This window comes from Phoca vitulina, unplaced genomic scaffold (genome assembly GCF_004348235.1).
Source record: "Phoca vitulina isolate PV1807 unplaced genomic scaffold, GSC_HSeal_1.0 scaffold53, whole genome shotgun sequence".
Taxonomy (NCBI): Eukaryota; Metazoa; Chordata; class Mammalia; order Carnivora; family Phocidae; genus Phoca; species Phoca vitulina.
In genome coordinates, this window is record NW_022589756.1 from 3,111,817 (window position 1) to 3,132,369 (window position 20,553).

General features: G+C 49.2%; 1 protein-coding gene across 2 annotated transcripts; it reads left to right on the top strand.

The window, feature by feature from the left end:
• Nucleotides 1–306: 306 nt before the first annotated feature.
• Nucleotides 307–13,622, top strand: CHMP7 (charged multivesicular body protein 7). Of its 2 annotated transcripts, XM_032389179.1 has the most exons (10): nt 307–695; nt 2,403–2,574; nt 8,885–9,070; nt 9,208–9,341; nt 10,203–10,251; nt 10,495–10,614; nt 10,898–10,996; nt 11,233–11,293; nt 11,760–11,939; nt 12,171–13,622. In XM_032389179.1, the coding sequence occupies exons 1-10, from the start codon at nt 397–399 to the stop codon at nt 12,221–12,223; spliced, it is 1,353 nt and encodes a 450-aa protein (XP_032245070.1). In that variant the 5' UTR covers nt 307–396; the 3' UTR covers nt 12,224–13,622. The 2 variants fall into 2 exon arrangements, with proteins under 2 accessions (XP_032245070.1, XP_032245072.1); XM_032389181.1 differs by lacking the exon at nt 11,233–11,293.
• Nucleotides 13,623–20,553: the final 6,931 nt, after the last annotated feature.

Here is a 20,553-nt window from a genome sequence, read left to right on the forward strand (position 1 = left end):
CAATCCCACACTCGGAAACCTCCACAATTGAGGTGCATAAGCATTAGCCTCTCTATAATGCGTCGCCAAAGTCTATGATCCTTGAGGGGGGCGGGACGTTCACCTACCCGCCGCGCACGCGCGAAGCCCCTCTTGCCGCACAAAGACTGCGGGAGGAGGTGTCGGCGCAAGCGCTTTGAGTCTCTCAGAAAATAGGGTCATCATCCCGCCTCCTGGCGCAGGGAGGGCGGAGAGAGGCATGCGCTTAGAAGGCGCGGGACTTATTTCACGCTGGGGGTGGCGATGACGTAATGACAGAGGAGGAGGTGGTCAAGGAACGGAAGCCGGGAGGGAACTAGGGCGGAAGGGAACCAGGGCCGGGCTTGTGTTCGGAGCCTTGGCGGGGCAGGGGTTCCGATGTGGTCCCCGGAGCGGGAGGCCGAGGCCCCGGCTGGGGGAGACCCGGCGGGCCTACTGCCCCCCGAGTGGGAGGAGGATGAGGAACGCATGTCTTTCCTGTTCTCCGCCTTCAAAAGGAGTCGCGAGGTGAACAGCACCGACTGGGACAGCAAGATGGGCTTCTGGGCTCCGTTGGTGCTGAGCCACAGCCGCCGCCAGGGGGTGGTGCGCCTGCGTCTGCGGGACTTGCAGGAGGCCTTTCAGCGCAAGGGCAGTGTCCCCCTGGGGCTGGCCACCGTGCTGCAGGACCTACTACGGTGAGGGCGGGCCCGGGCCAGGGGGCGGGGGTGGCTCCCTGAGGGTACGCGCCCAGCCCAGGGTCTGGACCGCAGGAGCGGATCTGTGTTTGTTCAGTACGCACAAGAGGACAAGAAGGAGGCTGGGTTAGGGGTGTGGAGGGAGAGGGAGACGGGGCATCGGGCAAATTGGGGGGCCAGGATTGTCCGATTAGATTAGATTCAGACGGTGGGAGGAGAAACCCGCCTGGCAGAGGTGACAATGACTTGTCTGGCTTGGAATCCCGTTGTGTAGTTATTTCGTAGGGGCTTCCAAATTTGAATTACCCTGGCACAGAAGGTCTGCGAGATAGGATTTATCGAACTAAGGAAGGTCAGGACTAAGAAGAGGGCAGTCGTGGGGGAGAGGCCTGTGGGGATCTTGCCAGCAGCCCCCAGCGCAGGTCCTATGTCTGGCCTGTCTTGGCTTGTCCTTGCCACAGGCTGGTTGAAGCAGAGGACATGAAGCAGGTTGAGGGCTTTACTGGGTACCTTGGTGCTCTGAGAAGGTTCTGTAGGTGTTACTTGTGTGACAGGTGCAGGGTTTTGGAGACACCTGAGGCGGTAGCATGGATATCTATTTAATAGATGTACCGCACTTAATAGTATGCAGGTACTTTGCATACACCATTCATCTGACCTCCTCAGCAGTCCTGAGGGAGAGATGATAGAATTATCCTCAGCAGACACAAGAGGGGACTGAGACTGAGATCAAGCAACTTACTCGAGGTAACACAGCTAGTAAGAGGTAATGCCAGGACTGGAGCCCCTAGTCTCCTGATTCTAAAGCGTTTGCAGATCATATTGTACATATGCTGAGAGGAGCCTAGCTAGCATAGTACGTCCTTCAGTGAATGCAAAAAGTCAACTTTGATGTGTTGCTTTGAGTTTGCTGCTCTTCCTGATTAAGAGGGCTCCCTTCTCCCCAGTACCTTTCCATTGGTTGACACTGATGGGACAAGCCATTTCTGAAAGTTACTGTTTCTGAGAAAGTGTACTGCGCCAAGTTGAAGGCCAAATGGTCTGGGTTCAAATCCTGGCACTGCCACTTGCTAAATTACATGCCCCTCTTTAAGCTTCAGTTTGACCAACTATAAAATGGTGATGATAATTGTCCTTAGGTTTATCGTGAGGATTTGAAACATATTCCTTACATAGCCCTTAGCACAGTGATTGGTCCATGGTAGGCATTCAGTAAGCGTAGCTGCTTCTTACCAGTACGGTCAAAGTGTTTATGTCCTATCTCCACCCTAGCTTAGGAATAGCAGAAAACCTTTTCTCTGACCATCTTTGTATATTTCCTTAGGTCTTGCATTAACAGTGACCCATTATTGTTATTTTCATTTTATCATATTGAGCTTCATTTGTAAAAGGAAGTCTCAAGGTAGGCTTTGCAGCCTTAGTGGAGAGCTTGCATTTTGGAGCCAAGTTATAGTTTAGATTTGGCCTTGCTCACCTCAGTCCTTCAATTTTCTCATTCACCACCAACAACGTCCATCTCACAGAGTTGTCGTGAGGCTTTCAGCTGGAGCATAAACAGTGCTGCTCGTAGGAGCTGGCACAGAGTAGGTACCTAAGAAATGGTGTTAATGATGATGATGATGAAATTTGTCTCTTGGGGGAAGGTGGGGACTGGAATGGGACACTGCATTAAGCCTACTATATGCCTTTCTCTTTCTTTGCCTGCAGTCGAGGGGAGCTCCAGCGGGAGTCAGACTTCATGGCCAGTGTAGACAGCAGCTGGATCTCCTGGGGGGTTGGAGTCTTCCTGCTGAAGCCCCTCAAGTGGACTCTTTCCAACATGCTAGGGGATAATAAAGTTCCTGCCGAGGAGGTGCTCGTAGCTGTGGAGCTGCTTAAGGTGGGTGCTCGGAAGGGAGAGGTCAGGCTCTCATCTGCGGTGATGACGGGGTCCTCCACGTTCCTGGGTGTATCCTTAGACAAAGAACGTCTTTTCTGCATGGTGACAGAGTTGATAACTGAGTTTATCTGACCTTTTGTAGCATTATTTAGTTGTTAGTTGGATTGTACATTTCAAAGGTGATCCTCTATCCTGGAATTGTCTATAACATACAGTTGATTACTTTTTGTAGTTGTAGATATTAGTGATAAGCTAAAGTTTAGAAAATTCTTTGCCTTCTGTAGTTTACTGGTAAGAATTTCTCAGGATTTCCAAGGACCTTGTGACTTCAGCTTTGCCTTCTCTTAAGTCAGCATACCAGGTTCAGATTTCCTCCTCTGTGACTGTAACCCTCTCCCCTTCCAGCTCACTGATGGTCTTAGTTCCACTGAAGAGGCCACCAGGCCCTTGGTCCCTTCATGCTGTCCTGGTCGGTCAGCTTCCTCCTGGCCTGCCTTCCCTAGCCAGCCTAGAGCATGCACCCAGCTTCTTCGCAGCTCCCTCGGGCCACCCGAGACACCAGCACATCCACTGCCGTAGACCAGTCCCACAGTCTGCCATCCCTGCTAGAGAAAATCACCCCGTCACCAAGACTGGGGTCCCTTTCACGGTGCCCAGCTCTAGGAAGGCCCTCACAGCCATTCCTCAGCCCAGTTTCTTGTCCTTTCCCATCTCCCTCACACATGCCTTCCATACACCACCTCCATGACTGCTGACATTTCATTGAGAAGGTAGAATCATCTAAGTCAAGCCTTTAGTTGTCTGTCCTTCTACATCCAGTCTAACATCTTCTTCTTCTTTTTTTTTTTTTTTTTTTTATTTATTAGAGAGAGAGAGAGAGAGAGCATGAGAGGGGGGAGGGTCAGAGGGAGAAGCAGACCCCCCACAGAGCAGGGAGCCTGATATGGGACTCGATCCTGGGACTCCAGGATCATGACCTGAGCTGAAGGCAGTCGCTTAACCGACTGAGCCACCCAGGTGCCCCAGTCTAACATCTTCTTTCTGAGCCTTTATTTCTCCCCAGGGTCGGAGGATGAGGTGTCTGTCTTCTTTTCCACACGGGCTCTTGAGTCTGTCTCTACCCTGCTGTCCCCTTGTCCCATCAGTCCCTCCTGATCTATATATTCCATCTCCCTCGCTTGGTGCTTTCCTTCCTCAGCCTCTAAACCCTCTCAAGTTGTTCCCATCACAGAATGACTCCTCTGTGGGACCTGGCCACTGTCTCGTTAGTGCTCTGTTTCTCTCCTGGACCAAGCTCTGTTGTTACCGCTGGCTGACCTTCCAGTGCTCTTTAACCCGGTGCACAGCTGCTTCAGCCCCACCACTCCACCAGAACTGCTCTGTGTGTACCTGTTCACAAAACTGACTGAACACCAGGTAGCAGGAGTATACCATAGATGGTACTTATTTTTGAAACTCACAGACTAAGCCCAACCTCAGGACCTTTGCGTAGCCCCAGAGGCTTCCACACAGCTGGAGCCAGCTCAGCATCTTCATCCCTTATCCCAACAGAAGTTCCAGTTTCTCTTCACCTTGACAGACCCCCAACCCTCTCTACCTCAGATTGAGGTGGAGGTCTCCAAAATCTATCACCTCTCCCTGTCCTTCACGATTTGAGCAGCATGTGTCTGCTTCAAGGGAAGGGCTCTTTCCCCTCCCCCACCCACATGATTATCCTCCCACCCAGTGTGCCCTGACCTCCAGGACGTAGCCAAGGCCATGCAGAAACTACAGGATGGTTTGTGTGGTTCTGGGCCAAGCTCCATTCGTCTTTGCAGTCTTTTACTTCAAGTGTTTTCCAACCTGAAACAAAGGGAGGTAGACTCATTTATCCCCACAGATGTGGTTTTGGATTCATAGTCTTTTGAGAGCAAAGGCAGAGATGGGGGTGACAGTGGAATTAATAACATAGATCTTGGGGCACCTGGGGGGCTCAGTCGGTTAAGCGGCTGCCTTCGGCTGAGGTCATGATCCCAGGGTCCTGGGATCGAGCCCCACATCGGGCTCCCTGCTCGGCAGAGAGCCTGCTTCTCCCTCTCCCTCTGCCTGCCTCTCTGCCTACTTGTGCTCTCTCTCTCTCTCTCTCTCTGTCAAATAAATAAATAAAATCTTAACAAATAATAATAATAACATAGGTCTTCCAAGAACCAACAATAATTTTTAACTGCAGGGTAGTTTAATCTTATTTAAGTAGAAAAATAAATCTCCCTCTGCAGCAGCATGGTACTGTTCAATCTAGACCCAGTTTACATCACAAAACAGAGCGCTTAACACTCAAGCTCATTCCGTTACATCTGCTTTCAAATATATGGTGACTTCACTGTTTTCTCCTGGGATGGAACCTTGTTTCCCTGTGTGAGACTGAAGAGTCTTATCAGGATATTTTTATAAAATAAAGCCTACTTCTGAGGTAAATTGATTTTCCCAAGTCTAGACACACAAAGCCAGTAACTTTATTTTATTTGAAAAAATACAAAAAAGTAAAAATTGCCCCTAAGTTTTGCTATTTAAAGTAATTATACAAAGAAATGAACGTTTCCTTTTTGTTCATCCCATTTCCATCTCTTTGGGTGCGTTCCTTTCTGTTCGTGTGTGCGCACACATGCGTGCTCGGGTCTTCATGTATTTTCTTATGGACCTTGTCCCACATCGTTGTATGTTGCTTTCTGTTTTATTTTGTTGTTAGCATTTACTGCTTCCTGAAAATATTATTTGCTTGTTTACTGATTTATAATCTGTCTCTCCTACCAGAAGGGAGAAGTTCCATTGGCTCTGGGACTCTGGGAACAGCGCCTGCTACATAATAGAGAGTCAATAAACATTTGTTGAATAAATACATGAATGTACACATACATACAAAAACATGCATGCACACACACTCCATTTTTTCCAGAAATAGAATCTTACTTTACTTATTGGTCTGCAACCTGCCTTTTTTTCTTTACACTTCAATATGTTATGAGCATTTTTCTAGGCCCCTACATAATATAGATCTACTTCATTCTTTCGGATGGCTGCATAATAATCTATAGATACACCACAATTTAAGCAATAGTTACCACAGAGTTGGATGTTTAAGTCATTCCAATTTCTCTATTACAAAAAAAAAAAATACTTCTTTGACAGCCTTGTGTATACATCTATGTACTTCTATTTTTATTTTTATGGAGTTGATTTCTAGAAATGCATATGTACAGAAATTGCCAAATTCCTTTTCAGAAGTTTGTACTAATTCACACAGTCATTAAAGTGTTCAGTCTCCCCACATCCTCGCCAGCACTGGGTAACATGAGTCTTTGAAAGTTTGCCAATACGATGAACAAAAATGATGCTTTCTATCTGGGATTTGAGCAGCCTTTTCCCTGTCTGCTGTCCATTTACACATCCCCTTCTGTGCATTGCCTGTTTAAATCTTTTGCTTGTTTTTATATTGGAGTGTTTGTCCTTTATAATTAGGAGTTTTTAAATGTATTAGGGGTAGATATATATATATATATATATATGTATAAGTGTTAGGGATGTAAATATTGTTTTCTGGTCTCTTTTTTGCTTTTCATTTTTATTTATGATGTCTTTTACCATAGAGAAGTTTCCATGTTTCTATAGTCAGATCTCTAAAAATTTTCTTTTATGGCTACTGAATTTCTGGTCTTGCTTACAAAGGCATCCTCCACTTCAAGGTTAATTAGATTTTTAAAATATTTTCTCATGGGTGCCTGGGTGATTCAGTTGGTTAAGCATCCGACTCTTGATTTCGACTCAGGTTGTGATCTCAGAGTCATGAGATTAAGCCCTGCGTTGGGCTCTGCGCTCTGTGGGGAGTCTGTTTAAGATTCTGTCTTTCCTCCTGCCCCTCCCCCCACTCCATCTTTCTCTCAAATAAATAAAATCTTTAAAAAAAAAAATGTTAAAAAATATTTTCTCAGGGCACCGGGGTGGCTCAGTCGGTTAAGCATCTGCCTTTGGCTCAGGTCATGATCTCAGGGTCCTGGGATCGAGCCCCACATCCGACTGCCTGCTCAGCAGGGAGTCTGCTTCTCCCTCTGCCTCTGCCCCTCCCCCCACCCCCCTGCTCGTGCTCCCTCTCTCTTTCTCTCTCTCAAAAATTAATAAATAATCTTTTCTAAAAAAATATTTTCTCAATTTAAATTTCAGTAATTTGGCATTTGTTTTTGTATATCTGGTAAGGAAAAACGATTTTTTTCCAAACAGCCAATTGTCTTAGCATCTTTTTTTTTTTTTTCAAAAGATTTCTTTTTCTCTTTGAGAGAGAGAGCCCACATGAATGGCAATGGCGGGAGGGACAGAGGGAAAGAAACTCACGCTGAGCGCAGAGCCTGACGCGGTACTCAATGTCAGGACCCTGAGATCATGACCTGAGCAGAAATCAAAAGTCAGACACTCAACCAACTGAGCCACCCAGGCGCCCCAACATTGTTTATTAATGTTGTTTACCATTCATCTGTTGGTGTGGACACCACACTGTTCTTATTACAGTAGTTTTATAGTAAGTAATATTATCTGACAAGGCAGATAAATCAAATGAAAACTTTAATCTCTATCGTATTAGACTCTTCTGTTGCCTTTGACACTGTTGACCACGCACCTCTTAAAATTTTCCATTTCTTTGATTTTATGGTCATTACACTGTGGGTTCTTCTTGGCTCTCCCTAAGTGGTGCTCTGGGTCTCTTTTGTGAGTTCCTTCGTCTCTTAAACATTGGTCTTCCTTCAGCTTATTACTTTGTTCTCTGAGTTTCCTTGGGTAACTCGTTTACACTTGGGATTTGAGTTACCTTCTATATGCTTGAGGACTTTCAGAGTTATATATCCTGTCCTCGTGTCTCCTTTGAGCTTCAGATTTTATATCCAGTTATCTGCTGTACGTATCTTCTTGGATGTACCTGAGGCATCCCAAACAACATGCCCAAAATGGAATGTTTTGTCTTTCCTATAGAATATGCTTTTCCTTCTGTGTTCTTGCTGTTAATTAATAGCATCACATCCACCTGGTCACTCAAGCCAGACCCCAAGAGTCATCCTGGACTCCTCTTTCTCCTTCCACCCCATGCCCAGTTACTAGGGACTGCCTGTTTTATCTTCTGGATTTTTCTTGAACCCATCCCTTCTCTGTCCCTATCACCACTGCCCCGTTCAGTCCCTACTAGTCTCTTGCATAAATGGTCTCCCTGCCTCTAAGCCTAGCTCCTACAATCCATCCTTTCCCGCTTGTTAGCTAGATCTCTGTTAATCCAGCCTTGCCCTTTCTCTTCCACGACTACCCACCATCTGCAGGGAAAGGATAGCAAAGAAGATACTACAGCTTGTATAAGAGAGAAGTGCTCCTGCTCTCTCTCTCCCCTTCCTGTCCACATCCATAAACACCATATTGACTCATACTCTATGCCATTGCTGATGACCATCCCCCTTCCTGAGATACCCTTCCCACTTACTTTACCTAGGAACTTACTCAACCCTTCGGAATTCTGCTCAACAACCAATTGTCCCCCCCACAAGCAATCTCTGAACTCCTGGCTATTCCTTCCGCAGATTTTCACAGCACTCTGTGCATACCTCAGTAAGTATTTCTTATTTGCGGAAGACTGAGAGAGTAATTTCCATGTAGGAAGAACACAGTGGCATTGTTTCTTGAAACTTATATTAGGCTCCTCACAAAAGCCCTATCCCACTTCACTGTCACATACTTCTCTCTTGAGACTCTTTGTAGACTCAGTAATGTTCTTGTTTGCATTATCGCCAGTTGGCATAAAAATGGAGAGACCAGCATTGGAAGGGAATTTGGATGTCATCTCCTCCACCTTCTTCAGTTTGTGAGAGGGATGCTGAGGACCGGTGAGACTGACTGGTCCGGGGCCACATAGGCAGAGCTGAAAACCAGGCCTCAGCTCTCGGTCATGGCTGTGCCACCACCCCACCTTGGGCTCCTCCTCCTTCCCCTGGGCTGGGAGACCCAGAAACATAAAGTCCCACATGGACATGCAAGCACGGAGCTGGCTCCCGATACACATATCATCTACCTCCTTTCATCTGTATACACCAGACTTCCCTCTGAGGTTTAGAGGAGAAACCTAGAAAGTTCTAGAAAAAGTTCAAGTTTCTTTTTCCTTTTCCAAAGCTGCTACTTTAGGGGCGGCAGGGCCAGTGCTCCCTGCCCTTGTCTTGCGTGATCCTGGTTTGGAAACACAGGGTCAGGGCGCACGGGGCTCCGTGGGCAGTGGCCAGGCGTGTAAGCACATCTGCCTCCCCTGCAGGAGAAGGCTGAGGAGGTGTATCGTCTGTATCAGAACTCCCCTCTCTCCTCCCATCCTGTGGTGGCCCTGTCAGAGCTGAGCACCCTCTGCGCGGGCTCCTGTCCGGACGAGAGGACCTTCTACTTGGTGTTGCTGCAGCTGCAGAAAGAGAAGAGAGTCACAGTTCTCGAGCAGAATGGGGAAAAGGTACAGAAGTCCAGCTGTTCAGTCACTGGCTCCCCGATGGCTTATTAAGTGCATACTGACGTGCCTGCCGGCGTTCCTGCCTGGGGATTTCTCAGCATTTGTGGGAGGGGCCCCAGTAATTTGTCCCTGTCCCTCAGATTGTGAAGTTTGCCCGAGGGCCACATGCCAAGGTCTCTCCTGTCAACGACGTAGATGTTGGGGTATACCAGCTGATGCAGAGTGAACAGCTGCTCTCGCGCAAAGTGGAGTCCTTGTCCCAGGAAGCAGAGAGGTAACTACCCCTGAGCTGAGCACCCTCTAACCCCCACCCTGGCTGGCCCTCACAGCAGCAAAGCATTGGTGCCTGTGGGCTCCCTTCAAAAAAAAAAAAAAAAGGTTGTTTTGTTTTGTTTTTTTAATTTTACTAATTACAGAGTACTAACTGCTCAGTGCAGCAATCTTGCAAAAACAAGACTATCACAAAGGAAAAAAAAATGAATTTTAATTCTTCCCCCCAAGATTACATCTGTTAGCGTTATGTTTATCCTCCTCTGTGCCAGTATCCTTTTAACCAGTGTTTGTCGAGCCAGGCCTTGTCTTAGGGAGTTAGGAATACCGTAGTGAACAAGGCAAGTTCTGCCTTCCAGGCTCTTTCTGAGGGATTCCTGCTCTTCCCCTTAGATGGTGAGGACATCCCTGCTAAAGGTACATGAACACTTCTCCGAAACATAGGGTGTATGGACATTGATTAAAATGCCCACTCCTTACAGTGAGAGAGACCCAACATTGTGGGAAAGCCAGGGAGTACGTCCAAGGCCACTGTTGGTGTTAAGAACTGATTCCTTCTCTCGTGGCTCCTGAAATGGGACTGTGCTGTTAAGGTGCCTTGTTGCCATGCTCTCCTTCCCTGGAGGCTGAAACAGCTTACCCTTGGCCGGTTTGCCTTTGTCGCGTGCATATGTTCAAGTTTATATCTCAGCTTGCTGCGGGAGTTTGCCAGTGGGCTCTTGGGCATCGTTTTTCTGGCCATTGGGTAGAATTGATTTGATTTTCAGATTTGAAAGTACCTTAATTAAGTGGGACTCTCAGGGACTATTCAGGACACTGCCGTCCTGCGCCACAGTCATCTTGATCTGTCCCCTGCGTTTGGTAGGTGTAAAGAAGAAGCCCGCCGGGCATGCCGAGCAGGAAAGAAGCAGCTGGTGAGTTTTCCCTCTTCCCCTCCAGTTGTGTACCTGTGCCTTGGGCTGGCAGTGGGTGGTGGTGCCCCAGCGGTTCAGAGGACAACTTGGGGCACGAGGGGAAACGTCTCCAGGTGGTCCGGGTACCACAGCTTCCTTTACAAATGAGAGAAGAGGAGGAGGCCTGGGGTGGTCTTACCACTGAGAAAGCCTTGCTTCCTCTGGCCCTCTGGCCCACCTGACCAAGTCTCCATGCGCCCCTAGGCACTGAGGTCTCTCAAGGCCAAGCAACGGACAGAGAAGCGCATCGAGGCCCTGCATGCCAAGCTGGACACTGTTCAAGGCATCCTGGACCGGATCTATGCCTCGCAGACAGACCAGATGGTAGCCACCGCCCCTCTGCTCCAGTATCTGGGCCGTCTCGCCGGCATACACTCCTCAGTCCCTGCACTGTGGCTCTGCTGTTTGGAGGAGGCCTGGGTTTTTTTCAGGATCGGGTTGGGAGTTTGCTTCTCCTGTTGGGAAGTTTTGGCCTCGGTGAACATGGGATGAATCAAGTACGGGTGGTTAAAAAAACCCCAGAGTTATCGTTCGGAGATGACACAATATTGGTATGTATTTTGCCCAGTGTTCTTCATTTGCACTGATAACTTTGCTTTCTTTTTAGGTTTTCAATGCTTATCAGGCCGGGGTAGGAGCACTAAAACTCTCCATGAAGGATGTCACAGTGGAGAAGGCAGAGAGCCTTGTGGATCAGATCCAAGAGGTACAGGAAGGGGCCAGGGAGGAAGAGCTACAGAAGGAAGTTACTAAGGGCAGGTGTGACTTTGCAGCACTTCCTCTTTCCCCAAACTGGACTCTTTTCCCTTGGGCACTTGAGGAAGATTGTCTTGATTCTCAGACAGGGCAGCATGACTTGGTAACCCTGAACATTGAGCCCGAAAGGCCAAGACTCCCAGAGGTGCCGCTCCGTGTTCAGGGCCTTGTGCTTTTCTCTTACAGCTGTGTGACACCCAGGATGAAGTTTCTCAGACTCTGGCTAGCGGGGTGACCAATGGCTTAGGTGAGTTGACAAGACAGTTCTTTTCATCCATCCTTCCTAAGAGGCCTTGCCTTCCTCGTGCTGTGATGGGTTGGATCATAGATCTACTTCTCCTGGTGCAGGCAGGGCTCTCCTCTCTGGGGCTCACCCCCCTTGGTACACTGTACCGTTAACCTCTCTGGGCTGCAGCGACCTTGACTCACTAGACTTCCGACTGGAAGATCCTCCTTTAAGGGCAAGGGGAAGCAGGGTCAGTTCTGTGGTGTTAGCAGAATATATCCCCATGATGACTGAGCTCTGTGTGTGGGAAAAGAGTATTTGCTTGGAGATGCCCTCTGCCTCCCGACTCATATGATTTTTCTGACCTGCAAGGAGGCCTGGACATCTTTTATAAAGCTGAGCTGAGTTATGCCGTTCTCCATCCTTGACTCATGAATGCATTTGCTCCCTGGACTTTATATGTCCTCATGCCATCTTTTCTTTCCAGATTTTGACAGTGAGGAACTGGAGAAGGAACTGGACATCCTTCTTCGGGATACCACCAAAGAACCTTTGGATCTGCCTGAAAACCCCCCTGAGACATTTTATACCAACAGTGTGCCTAACCCTAGGATCTCGGACGCTGAACTTGAAGCTGAACTTGAGAAACTGTCCTTATCAGAGGGAGGTATGGAGCTATACTCCCAGGGTTGCCGGTGGGCATGGGGCCCTCTGGTTGACAGTAGCCCTCATAGGGTTGGTGAGTTCCAGCCCCAGTACTCAATTTGCCAGGGTACCAACCCCGTGAGGGAGTTGCGGGCTCATTATTTATGTGAAGACTCGACCCCTTAAGCACTGGGATGCTTTTCATCCTAAAGGTCTGCCTGCTGTGGAATTCAGTCATTTCTTCTCCTTACAGGTTTGGTCCCAAGCAGTAAATCTCCAAAAAGGCAATTGGAACCGACTCTCTAAAGCCATTCTAGGACCCTCAAGTGAAGGACCCTCGTGTAAAAGAGAGACCAGGCTTGTGTGTGTGTGTACATAGTTATTTAAATGAGAAACTCTCAGAATTTGTTGGGAAGAGGAGGAAGGAGAGCTACTCTGATTTATCTTGGATGCTACCACTCACCACAGGACAGATGTCATTTCTGGAAGCGTGCTCGCAAGGCGTGCTCCCAGCTGGTGTCATGGACCTGCCTTCTCATCTTTATAGTGCCACAATTTATACGGTTCCGTGTTTGACCTGTCGTCTCTCATAGCCTGCAGTTCTTGCCATTGGCTCAGTTAGGTTTGTCTTCACCCGCCAGCTTTGTTCCAGCCAATGAAGGTGAAAGAGTTGCAGCTTTGCCAAATCAAGACCATTCCCTTCTCCCCACCCCACTGCTTTTTCCCGAGGACTTACTCTGTCTGTAAGGTCAAGTAAACAACTTGTTCCAGTCCTACTGTGTTTTCGTTGGTAACTCGAGGAAGGAGAATCAAACAGCTGCCATGTTATGGAGGAACGTACAGTGTGAAAGGTGGTTCTATGGGGTCACTGGCCAGATTCTCCAGGTGTTCAGAAAAAGAGGTCACCCCTGAGTGTCAGAGTCACAACAGCTGGTCAGGGGGCTTGTGTAGTTGGTGGACGCTGCTGCCTCTTCCATCTTACGCAGAAGATCTGCGGACTGGAGAGTTATTCTGAGTCTTCTGAACTTGAGGGGGAGAAGCCCAGGTGACTGTAGGGCCCCGGGAGTCCAAACTCCAGATTTTTGTTAACAAGGCACAATATTTGCCTTGCCCCCATCATAGAATAACTTAACATATAACTTAAATATGTGTATCAGAACAAGCCACACAACCACACACCTCCCCTTCTTGAGCCTGGCACACAACAACAGGTTCTTGGTTTGAACTTCAGAAGCATTTCACTTTGTAGCCCATTGCTCAGGGCAGGGGATCTGAGCCAGGATGTGCAATAGAAGCAGAAGATTGTGGCCTTCCGCCATGTCTGCCGTGTGCTTCCCCCGTCCTGCACCACACCTGGCCTGCCTCCTGACGCCCTGTCCGTCGCCTGGGGAGGATGGTACGCAGGGGGGGGCGGGCAGAGGGCAGACAGGAGGGTCTGAATGTTCTGGCAACAGGGAGAAGAAAGGAGGACAGCCCACTGCCACTCTGCTGCCACAGTACAAGTCTTTCTGCCTGGAGCCCTTTGCCCTGTCCCTCCTCGAGGTGCTGCAGAGCCGAGGGAAAGAATTTGCTCCAGGCCAGGAGCACGAATTACTGTTCAATTTCTCTCCTACTTGACCTCGGTAAACTGAAATGTTGGGGGTGAAGAGAAACAATCACTATTTTTTCTTTTTTATCTGGTAAATAATTAAAAGAAAAAATCCGAGTGCTTGTCCTTGTCTCTTCTTAGGTTATACAGAGTTTCTTGCGCCCTCGTGCCTCCCCACTCGCGCCTGCGGCACAGACACACTCCCGGTCTTTGGCTGATGGCTGCGGGAGGACGAAGTAGTTGCAGAGTGTGAGTGCCGAGCTGGGCGCTGCCGACCGCTCGCTCTCACACCGACGCCCTTCCTGTTCCGGGCGAGGAGGCGTTCTTTGAAGGGCCTGGGTTCGAGGGGGGTGCCGTCATCTTGTTGAGTATTTCCCATGGCCTGTTCTCTCTCAATCCCTCTGCCTATGTGACCGTACCATAGTTCAGTCCGGCTCAGTGCTGGCTCGGTGTTCACTCAGTGCCTGCTACGTGCCCGGTGTTCGCGATGGCGGGCGGGGAGGCTGGGTGCAGAGCTCGGAACAGGCCGGAAGGTCTGCCGTAGCACTGGGTTCGCAGCTCTAGGGGAGTCAACGAGCCCAGAGCAGAAACAGCTTGGACACTGAACCCCGTGAAACAGGCCAAGTGCTCTGAGGAAGGCGTGTCATAGGGGTCAAACCGAATGACCTGAACTTTGTGCATCTCTTCTTACCTGGTCTCATGTTACTTTTTATTTTTCACTGGTCGGAGCTGCTGAGGAGTCCTCGTTGAAATGTTTTAGCCTGGTCCCTTGCTGTGCTGGAAGAAACGAGAGAATGTTGAGTCTGGGTAGGCTCAGAGAGAACAAGGAGCCGTTGGCTGGTGCTGGGTGCATTTCTGCACGTGATCCCCGTGGGGGCCTGAGTCCTGTGTCAGGATTCTCTCCTCTTGAAGGAATGGGCTTGGTTTATTATGGGAACTGGTGAATTTTCTTAATGTGTGGAGCTATATCGGGCCCAGATGAATCAGGCTCACATACTGCCCTGTTAAAAGTGGAGTACCCTTCAGGGTACAGATAAAGAGCTAAGGAAGTTCCCAGAATAAATACCTGAAGGTGGAGGGCTTCACTGAAGAGATGACATCCCAAGCTTTCATTTCCCTTGAGTATTTTCTTGGGTGTTCAAAGTCTTGTAAAGCAATCTAAGTGTTAAAATATCTATCCATCATTCTGCTAGGAACAAGTAGGGAAAGAAAATACGAATCAGGGAGTGACTGGTCCTGAGCGTCAGGAAACCTAGCTCCCGTTCTTGCGTCAGCCACTAATGAGTTGTATGGCTCTGGGCCCGCAAGCCTCTCATTTCTCATCTGCAAAGTGAAGCAGACAGACAAGAGGACTCCTGAGATTCTGACTGTCTTAGTCTCCCTGCATGTGGTCTGCCTCTCCTTACTCCTGAACACTGGCTGCCTTGTGACGAGCCTGGAAACGTGGCTGGAGAGTCCGCAATCACTGCCTGCCAGGGGACAGTGTGGCAGTGTGCAGAGAGCAGGTGTGGGAAGAGGGGACACACTACCCATTTGGGGAGGTGGAAGGAAGGGGGGCAAGCACCCGGGAGCTGGGTAGGCTCTCCAATCAGACACCTATTGTCAGAGGGATGACTTATCACTGCCTGAAGGGCTGAGAGTCCAAGGCTGAGCAGCCAGCCCTGTCCCCTGCCCCCCGAAGAGGTGACGATATTCTGGTTCATGTGCTGGAAATGTCATCAAGACAATCTGAAAAGAGAAAGAACAACAAAGCTGTAAGAAAGCTGAGACAACTGGGAAAGCTACTGACTCACAAGGAATCCAACCAAAGCTTGGCTTTGAGGTTTGTGGGTGAGTCTGACAACCTTCTTCGCTTTTGAGGGATTTTGTTTTCCCCGCCAATCTCTCATTCTTACCGCCACCATCTCATTTTTATTCAAGCTGCAGCGCATCTTTGGGGAAGTGTGGTTCCCGTCCTCCTGCACAGAAACAACACATCGTCACAGGCACCTCGGACAGGAGGAGAGCCGGAGCCCCGGCAAGTGGAGGCAAAGCCTCCGTTTTACAGATGAGGACACTGAAGCGTAGGTGACCTGCCCAGGGTCACAGAGCTGGCCGGGGAATTCAGGCTTCCAACTCAGTATTCTCTCCGTTAGAACAGACTACTCTTTTTTTTTTTTTTTTTTTTAATTTTATAGAACAGGCTACTCTTAAAACAGACTTTCAAAACCGATGTAACTCCAAAAGCCCTTCCTGTGGCTGGTGGGTGGTGTGTGTTAGCGCTTTGGGCTGGCAGACGAGCTTCCTTCAATTCTCAGTACTACGATGACACAGACGTCTAGGGATCGAAAATCCCCTCTCAAGAGATACCAGCTGGCCAGTGTCCAATTTTTAGGGAACTCAAGGACAGTCTTGGCATTGTTCCTTTGCTGATATTAACCATGAAGGTAACTCTTTTGACTTGTATTCTGTAGCAAAAAAAATCATCTGTACCAAAAACAAATCCCAGCCATGGGCTACACAGCACTTTCTAAAGGAGCCAGACTCAGAATCCTTGCAAGATAACCAATGGTGTGATTAGATGACTTGGTACCCCCAAAAGCACCCGGTGAACTGCAGTGTGGATGGAATCTCAGCTAGTGGATTTCTATCCCTATGAACGGTATAATGAATGTAGGCTGGCTTCCTGGGTTATCACATTATGAGGTAGCCTAGAAACTTCCTTATACACGTGGGAAGAGTAAAATCTAGCTATTCAAAAATATCATGCGGGGCACCTGGGTGTCTGCCTTTGGCTCAGGTCATGATCCCAGGGTTCTGGGATCGAGCTCCCCATCAGGCTCCCTGCCTGGTGGGAAGCCTGCTTCTCCCTCTCCCTCTCCCTCTCCCACTCCCCCTGCTTGTGTTCCCTCTCTCCCTGTGTCTCTCTCTCTCAAATAAATAAATAAAAATCTTTAAAAAAAAATCATGCTGAAGTCCTTAACCCAGGAAAGTTAAAAATTAATCAACAGATTCACATGGTGTGCCTAGTAGGTGTGAGCTAACAAATCAGTGGAGGAAAGAAGGAAGTTTTAGATGGGTTCCCTGCCCTGCAGGTACTTAAAGAAGAGGATCTTAGTTCAGACTGCCATAACAGCATACCACAGACCAGATGGCTTAGAAACGACAAAAATTATCTTGCAGTTCTGGAAGCTGGAAGACCAAGATCAGAGTGCCTGAAACGGTCTGGTTCTGGTGAGGGCCCTCTTTTGGCTGCAGATAGCCACCTTCTTTCTTATATCCTCACTTGGTGGAAAGAGGACAGGGGAGCTGTCTGGTGTCTCTTTTATAAGGGCACTAATCCCATTCATGAGGGCTCTACCCTTATGACCTGATTACCTGCCAAAGGCCCCACCTCGTAGTACCAGTATATTGGGGCTTAGGATTCCAACATAGGAATTTTGGAAAGGACACGAACATTCAGTCTATAACAGAGTAATTCCATGATGTTAGCATGATGAAGGATGAATAGTACAGCACTAAGCATCTGCAAAGCAGGGGTTGGATGTGTCAGGAACAGAATGTCCAATCTTAGACTCTAGCCCCTATTTTAATGCAACAACAATAACAAAAAGCAGTAGCTAACATTTATTGGGTACTTACTGTCTACCAGACACTATGTGTTGCAGACTGGATTCTCCAGAAGCAGACCTGGACCCAGAATTTGGGGTATCAGGGCTCACCACCCGTGAAGGGAAAAGGGAAGAAGAAGATTGGGGAGAGGAAGAAGTCAATCCATGAGGCAAGCCCCCCAAAGCCTTGGCCACTCTGGCAGGAAATTCTAGAATGAGTTTGCCCATTACTGTCCCATGTCTGGCAGAAATGGCCAGGCCTTTATCCATCGCCACCCCTCTCCCTCAGTTATCAGATTCCCCTGGAAAGGGAGTGACCTCAGCTGGGGCAGCTTTCTGCAGCTGGGGCAGCCCCTGAAGGAGTCAAAAGCTGGCTGGCTGGTGGCTGACCACACTCCCTGCAGCTGGGCAGCAAATCCTTGAAGAGAGGCCAGGGCAGTGCATCTCCATGACTACCATGCTGTGCTAAACTCTTTGAATGTACTTAATCTCCAATGAGACAGGAACTATCATTTCACAAAGGAGTTAATGGAGGCTTAGAAAAGATCAATAATTTGTCCAAGGTTACCAGTGGATGATTAGGATATTGTGATGTATAAGAAGACATACATAGTCGGTCTTCATCCTGTTTTTGGCACAGAGATCCTAAAACCCTTGAAATTTCCTAAGTGATGAGAGTAGAAAGGAGTGTTGATATTCTTAACCAGCCCCTTTCAACCACACCTGAGTTTATGTGAATGAGATGACTTTTGGAAAACACCTAAGGATGGGGGCTGGATGCCAGAGGAACCAACCTTGTGATTAGAGGGTTGAAACTTTCAGTCCCTACACCCTCACCCCCCAACCTCTAGAGAAGGGAGTAGACCTGAAGACTGAGTACAATCACCAATGGCCAATGGTTTAATCAATCACGCCTAAGTAATGAAGCCTCCATAAAAGCCCAAAAGGATAGGGTTCGGAAAGCTTGCAGGTTAGGGAGCCAGAATACTTCCACATGTCACCATGCTGGGCCCTAAATGCCATGAGGCTAGAGCTCCTTTGTTCAGGATCTTACCCTATGTGTCTCCTCATCTAACTGTTGATTTGTGTTCTTTACTATCCTTTGGAATAAACCAATAATGTAGTGAGTAAAAGGGTTTCCTGGGTCCTGTGAGCTGCCCTAGCAAATTAATCAAATCCAAGAAGGGTATCACGGAAACCTCGGATTTAGAATGACAGGTGACAACCCGGACTTGTGATTGCAACTGAAGCAGGGTGGCAGATAAGGGAGGTCACTCTTGCTGGACTGAGCTTTTAACCTATGGAATCTGATGCTGCCTCCGGGTAGGTAGAGTCAGAATTGAGTTGAATTGTAGGACACCCAGCTGGTGGCCAAGAATTGCTTGATGGTGTGAGGAACCTTCTCCCAACTCCTGCACAGTGGAAATTGGGTGTAGAACCCCTTTTAATGATGGAAAGAGGTTTCGGCTAGGTAAATCCAATTTTTGCATTTCTCTTTTACTTTTCCTCTCTTCTTCTGTTCTTATCCCAACGAAGGTAAAGGTTGGCTCTCACCCTGATCATCTTACCCATTTATGAAACTCAAACACATACAGTCTTGATTTTTGTAAACCGACTGCAGCTTTTCTTCGGCTTTCATAGGAGTAAGTTCCTTTGGTTATGAGAGCACTGGAAGAGAAAAATCCCAGAAACCAGAACTGAATTTGTTTTTGTTTTCTATTTACCATAAGCACTTGCTAGAGCTTGGGGCATGTGGTGGAGTGAGGGGGTGGGGGGAGGTCCTTTTTAAGATGGATCCAAATCTAAGCTGTCTTTACCAGTTTCCAGGATTAGCAGCGAAGGGAAGGCATCATCCTGGCCACTAGTGAGAGGATGACAGGAGCTGAGGTGAGTCCTTCTTGCATAGTTTTAATTCTCTGCCACTGGATTCTCTGGCGGCAGACCTCACAGATGCCTCCGTCACCTCACAAATACCACTGTGGCAACAGTACATTTCTTCTAGTCCTTCCAAGTCCAGCAAGGGGCTGCCGAAGGAAAAGGAGACCCTTCTAGAAGGAAAGGCTCCAGAAATGCGGTTCAGGGATCTTGAAAGTCGGTGCTACTCGCCCCAGCTGCCTCTGTAGCACGTGAGGCTCGGAGGGGGCGGGACTCCAGGGCGGGGCTCGGAGGGGCGGAACTTCGGGGGCGGGGCTCGGAGGGGGCGGGGCGCGGGCTCGCAGTGAACTGCCACGCGCGCAGCTGGTCGTCGGGGAGAACCGGGTCAAGCTCTTGGCTGGCGCTTTTCCTGGGACCGTCTTGACGCAGGCAGGGAGCGGAGCTCGGGGCTCTGGGAGCAAAGAGTCGGCGCCCCCGGGGGAAGGAGGTGAGAGGGACCACTGTGCTCCGGGGAAGCCGGCGGGTGGACGCCGGGCCGCAGAGCTTCGGAGCCGGGAGCGCAAGGTGTCGGGCGCGGAGAGCCGTCGGGCGATAAAGTCCGGGGAGACCGCCGAGTCCGCTCGCGTAAGGGATCCCTGCTCCCCCTGGCTCGGTCCCTGCCTCCATGCATCCCAGATAACGCTTTCCTCTCCAGCCGGTTTCTTGCGTCCAGATCCTTCGTGTCTTCACGTCCGTCCACCGGCACAGACACTGTGCCCTCAGTCACTGTTTGTGGCCTGTCGCGCTCTTCCGACGCTGGGAGGAGCCCGGGAGCCCCTGACCTAAACCTCCCCGCTCCCTTCACAAGATAAAGTCTAGGACATCCAATCTTTGCCCTATGCAGGAACCCGTCCCCTCTTCCAGTGGCGGGATCCTGCCCGGGGCACCTTTTCAGCGCAGGGAGAAAGACCCCCGCAGGAAGCCGGGGGGTATTTGGCTGATTTTCGGTAGAAGGCTGGTGCGTTTGTCCTGGCCTCACTACTTGACCCTTGCCTCTCATCTCAGCCCTGTTCCAGAGTCTCTAGAACTCCCAGCAATTAAGTCTTCATGCCGGTGCCAGAGGTTCCCGGGTCCAGCAGAGGGCAGGGGTGAGGCAGGGAAGTGAGGAGGGCGCCTGTGGGTCTTCATTGCTTGCATTTTGCTGAGAAATACTCCTTATGTGTGCTGCCACCCTGAACTTTTACCACCTGCATTCCAAAGTCACCAGTGTTCTCATTTTCCTTCTGGTCATCTTGGACCATCTGGTGGCTTTGCTGGTGATACCTTCGAAAGTGGCAGCCCAGGCAGCTGACTACTAGCCCTTTGGGGGCTTCCGTGGCATCTGGGTCGTCTTTGACACCATGTGCTTCACTGCCTCCATCCTGCACCTGTGCCTCATCCGCCTGAAGCACTATCTGGCCATGGCTGGCGCCTTCTACCACCAGCAGCCCGAAACCTCCGGGGCTTCTCTAGTGACATTGCGTTAGCCCAGCTGCTGTCAGTTCTTGTCTCCTTCATCCCTATCCAGCTGCACTGTCCCTGTGCTAGTTATACAGGTGACCTGT

Coding starts and splice junctions, on each gene's coding strand:
- CHMP7 (XM_032389181.1), top strand. CDS start 397: ATGTGGTCCCCGGAGCGGGAGGCCGAGGCCCCGGCTGGGGGAGACCCG. Junction 10,252..10,494: donor GAGCAGGAAAGAAGCAGCTG/GTGAGTTTTCCC, acceptor ATGCGCCCCTAG/GCACTGAGGTCTCTCAAGGC. Junction 11,940..12,170: donor ACTGTCCTTATCAGAGGGAG/GTATGGAGCTAT, acceptor TTCTCCTTACAG/GTTTGGTCCCAAGCAGTAAA.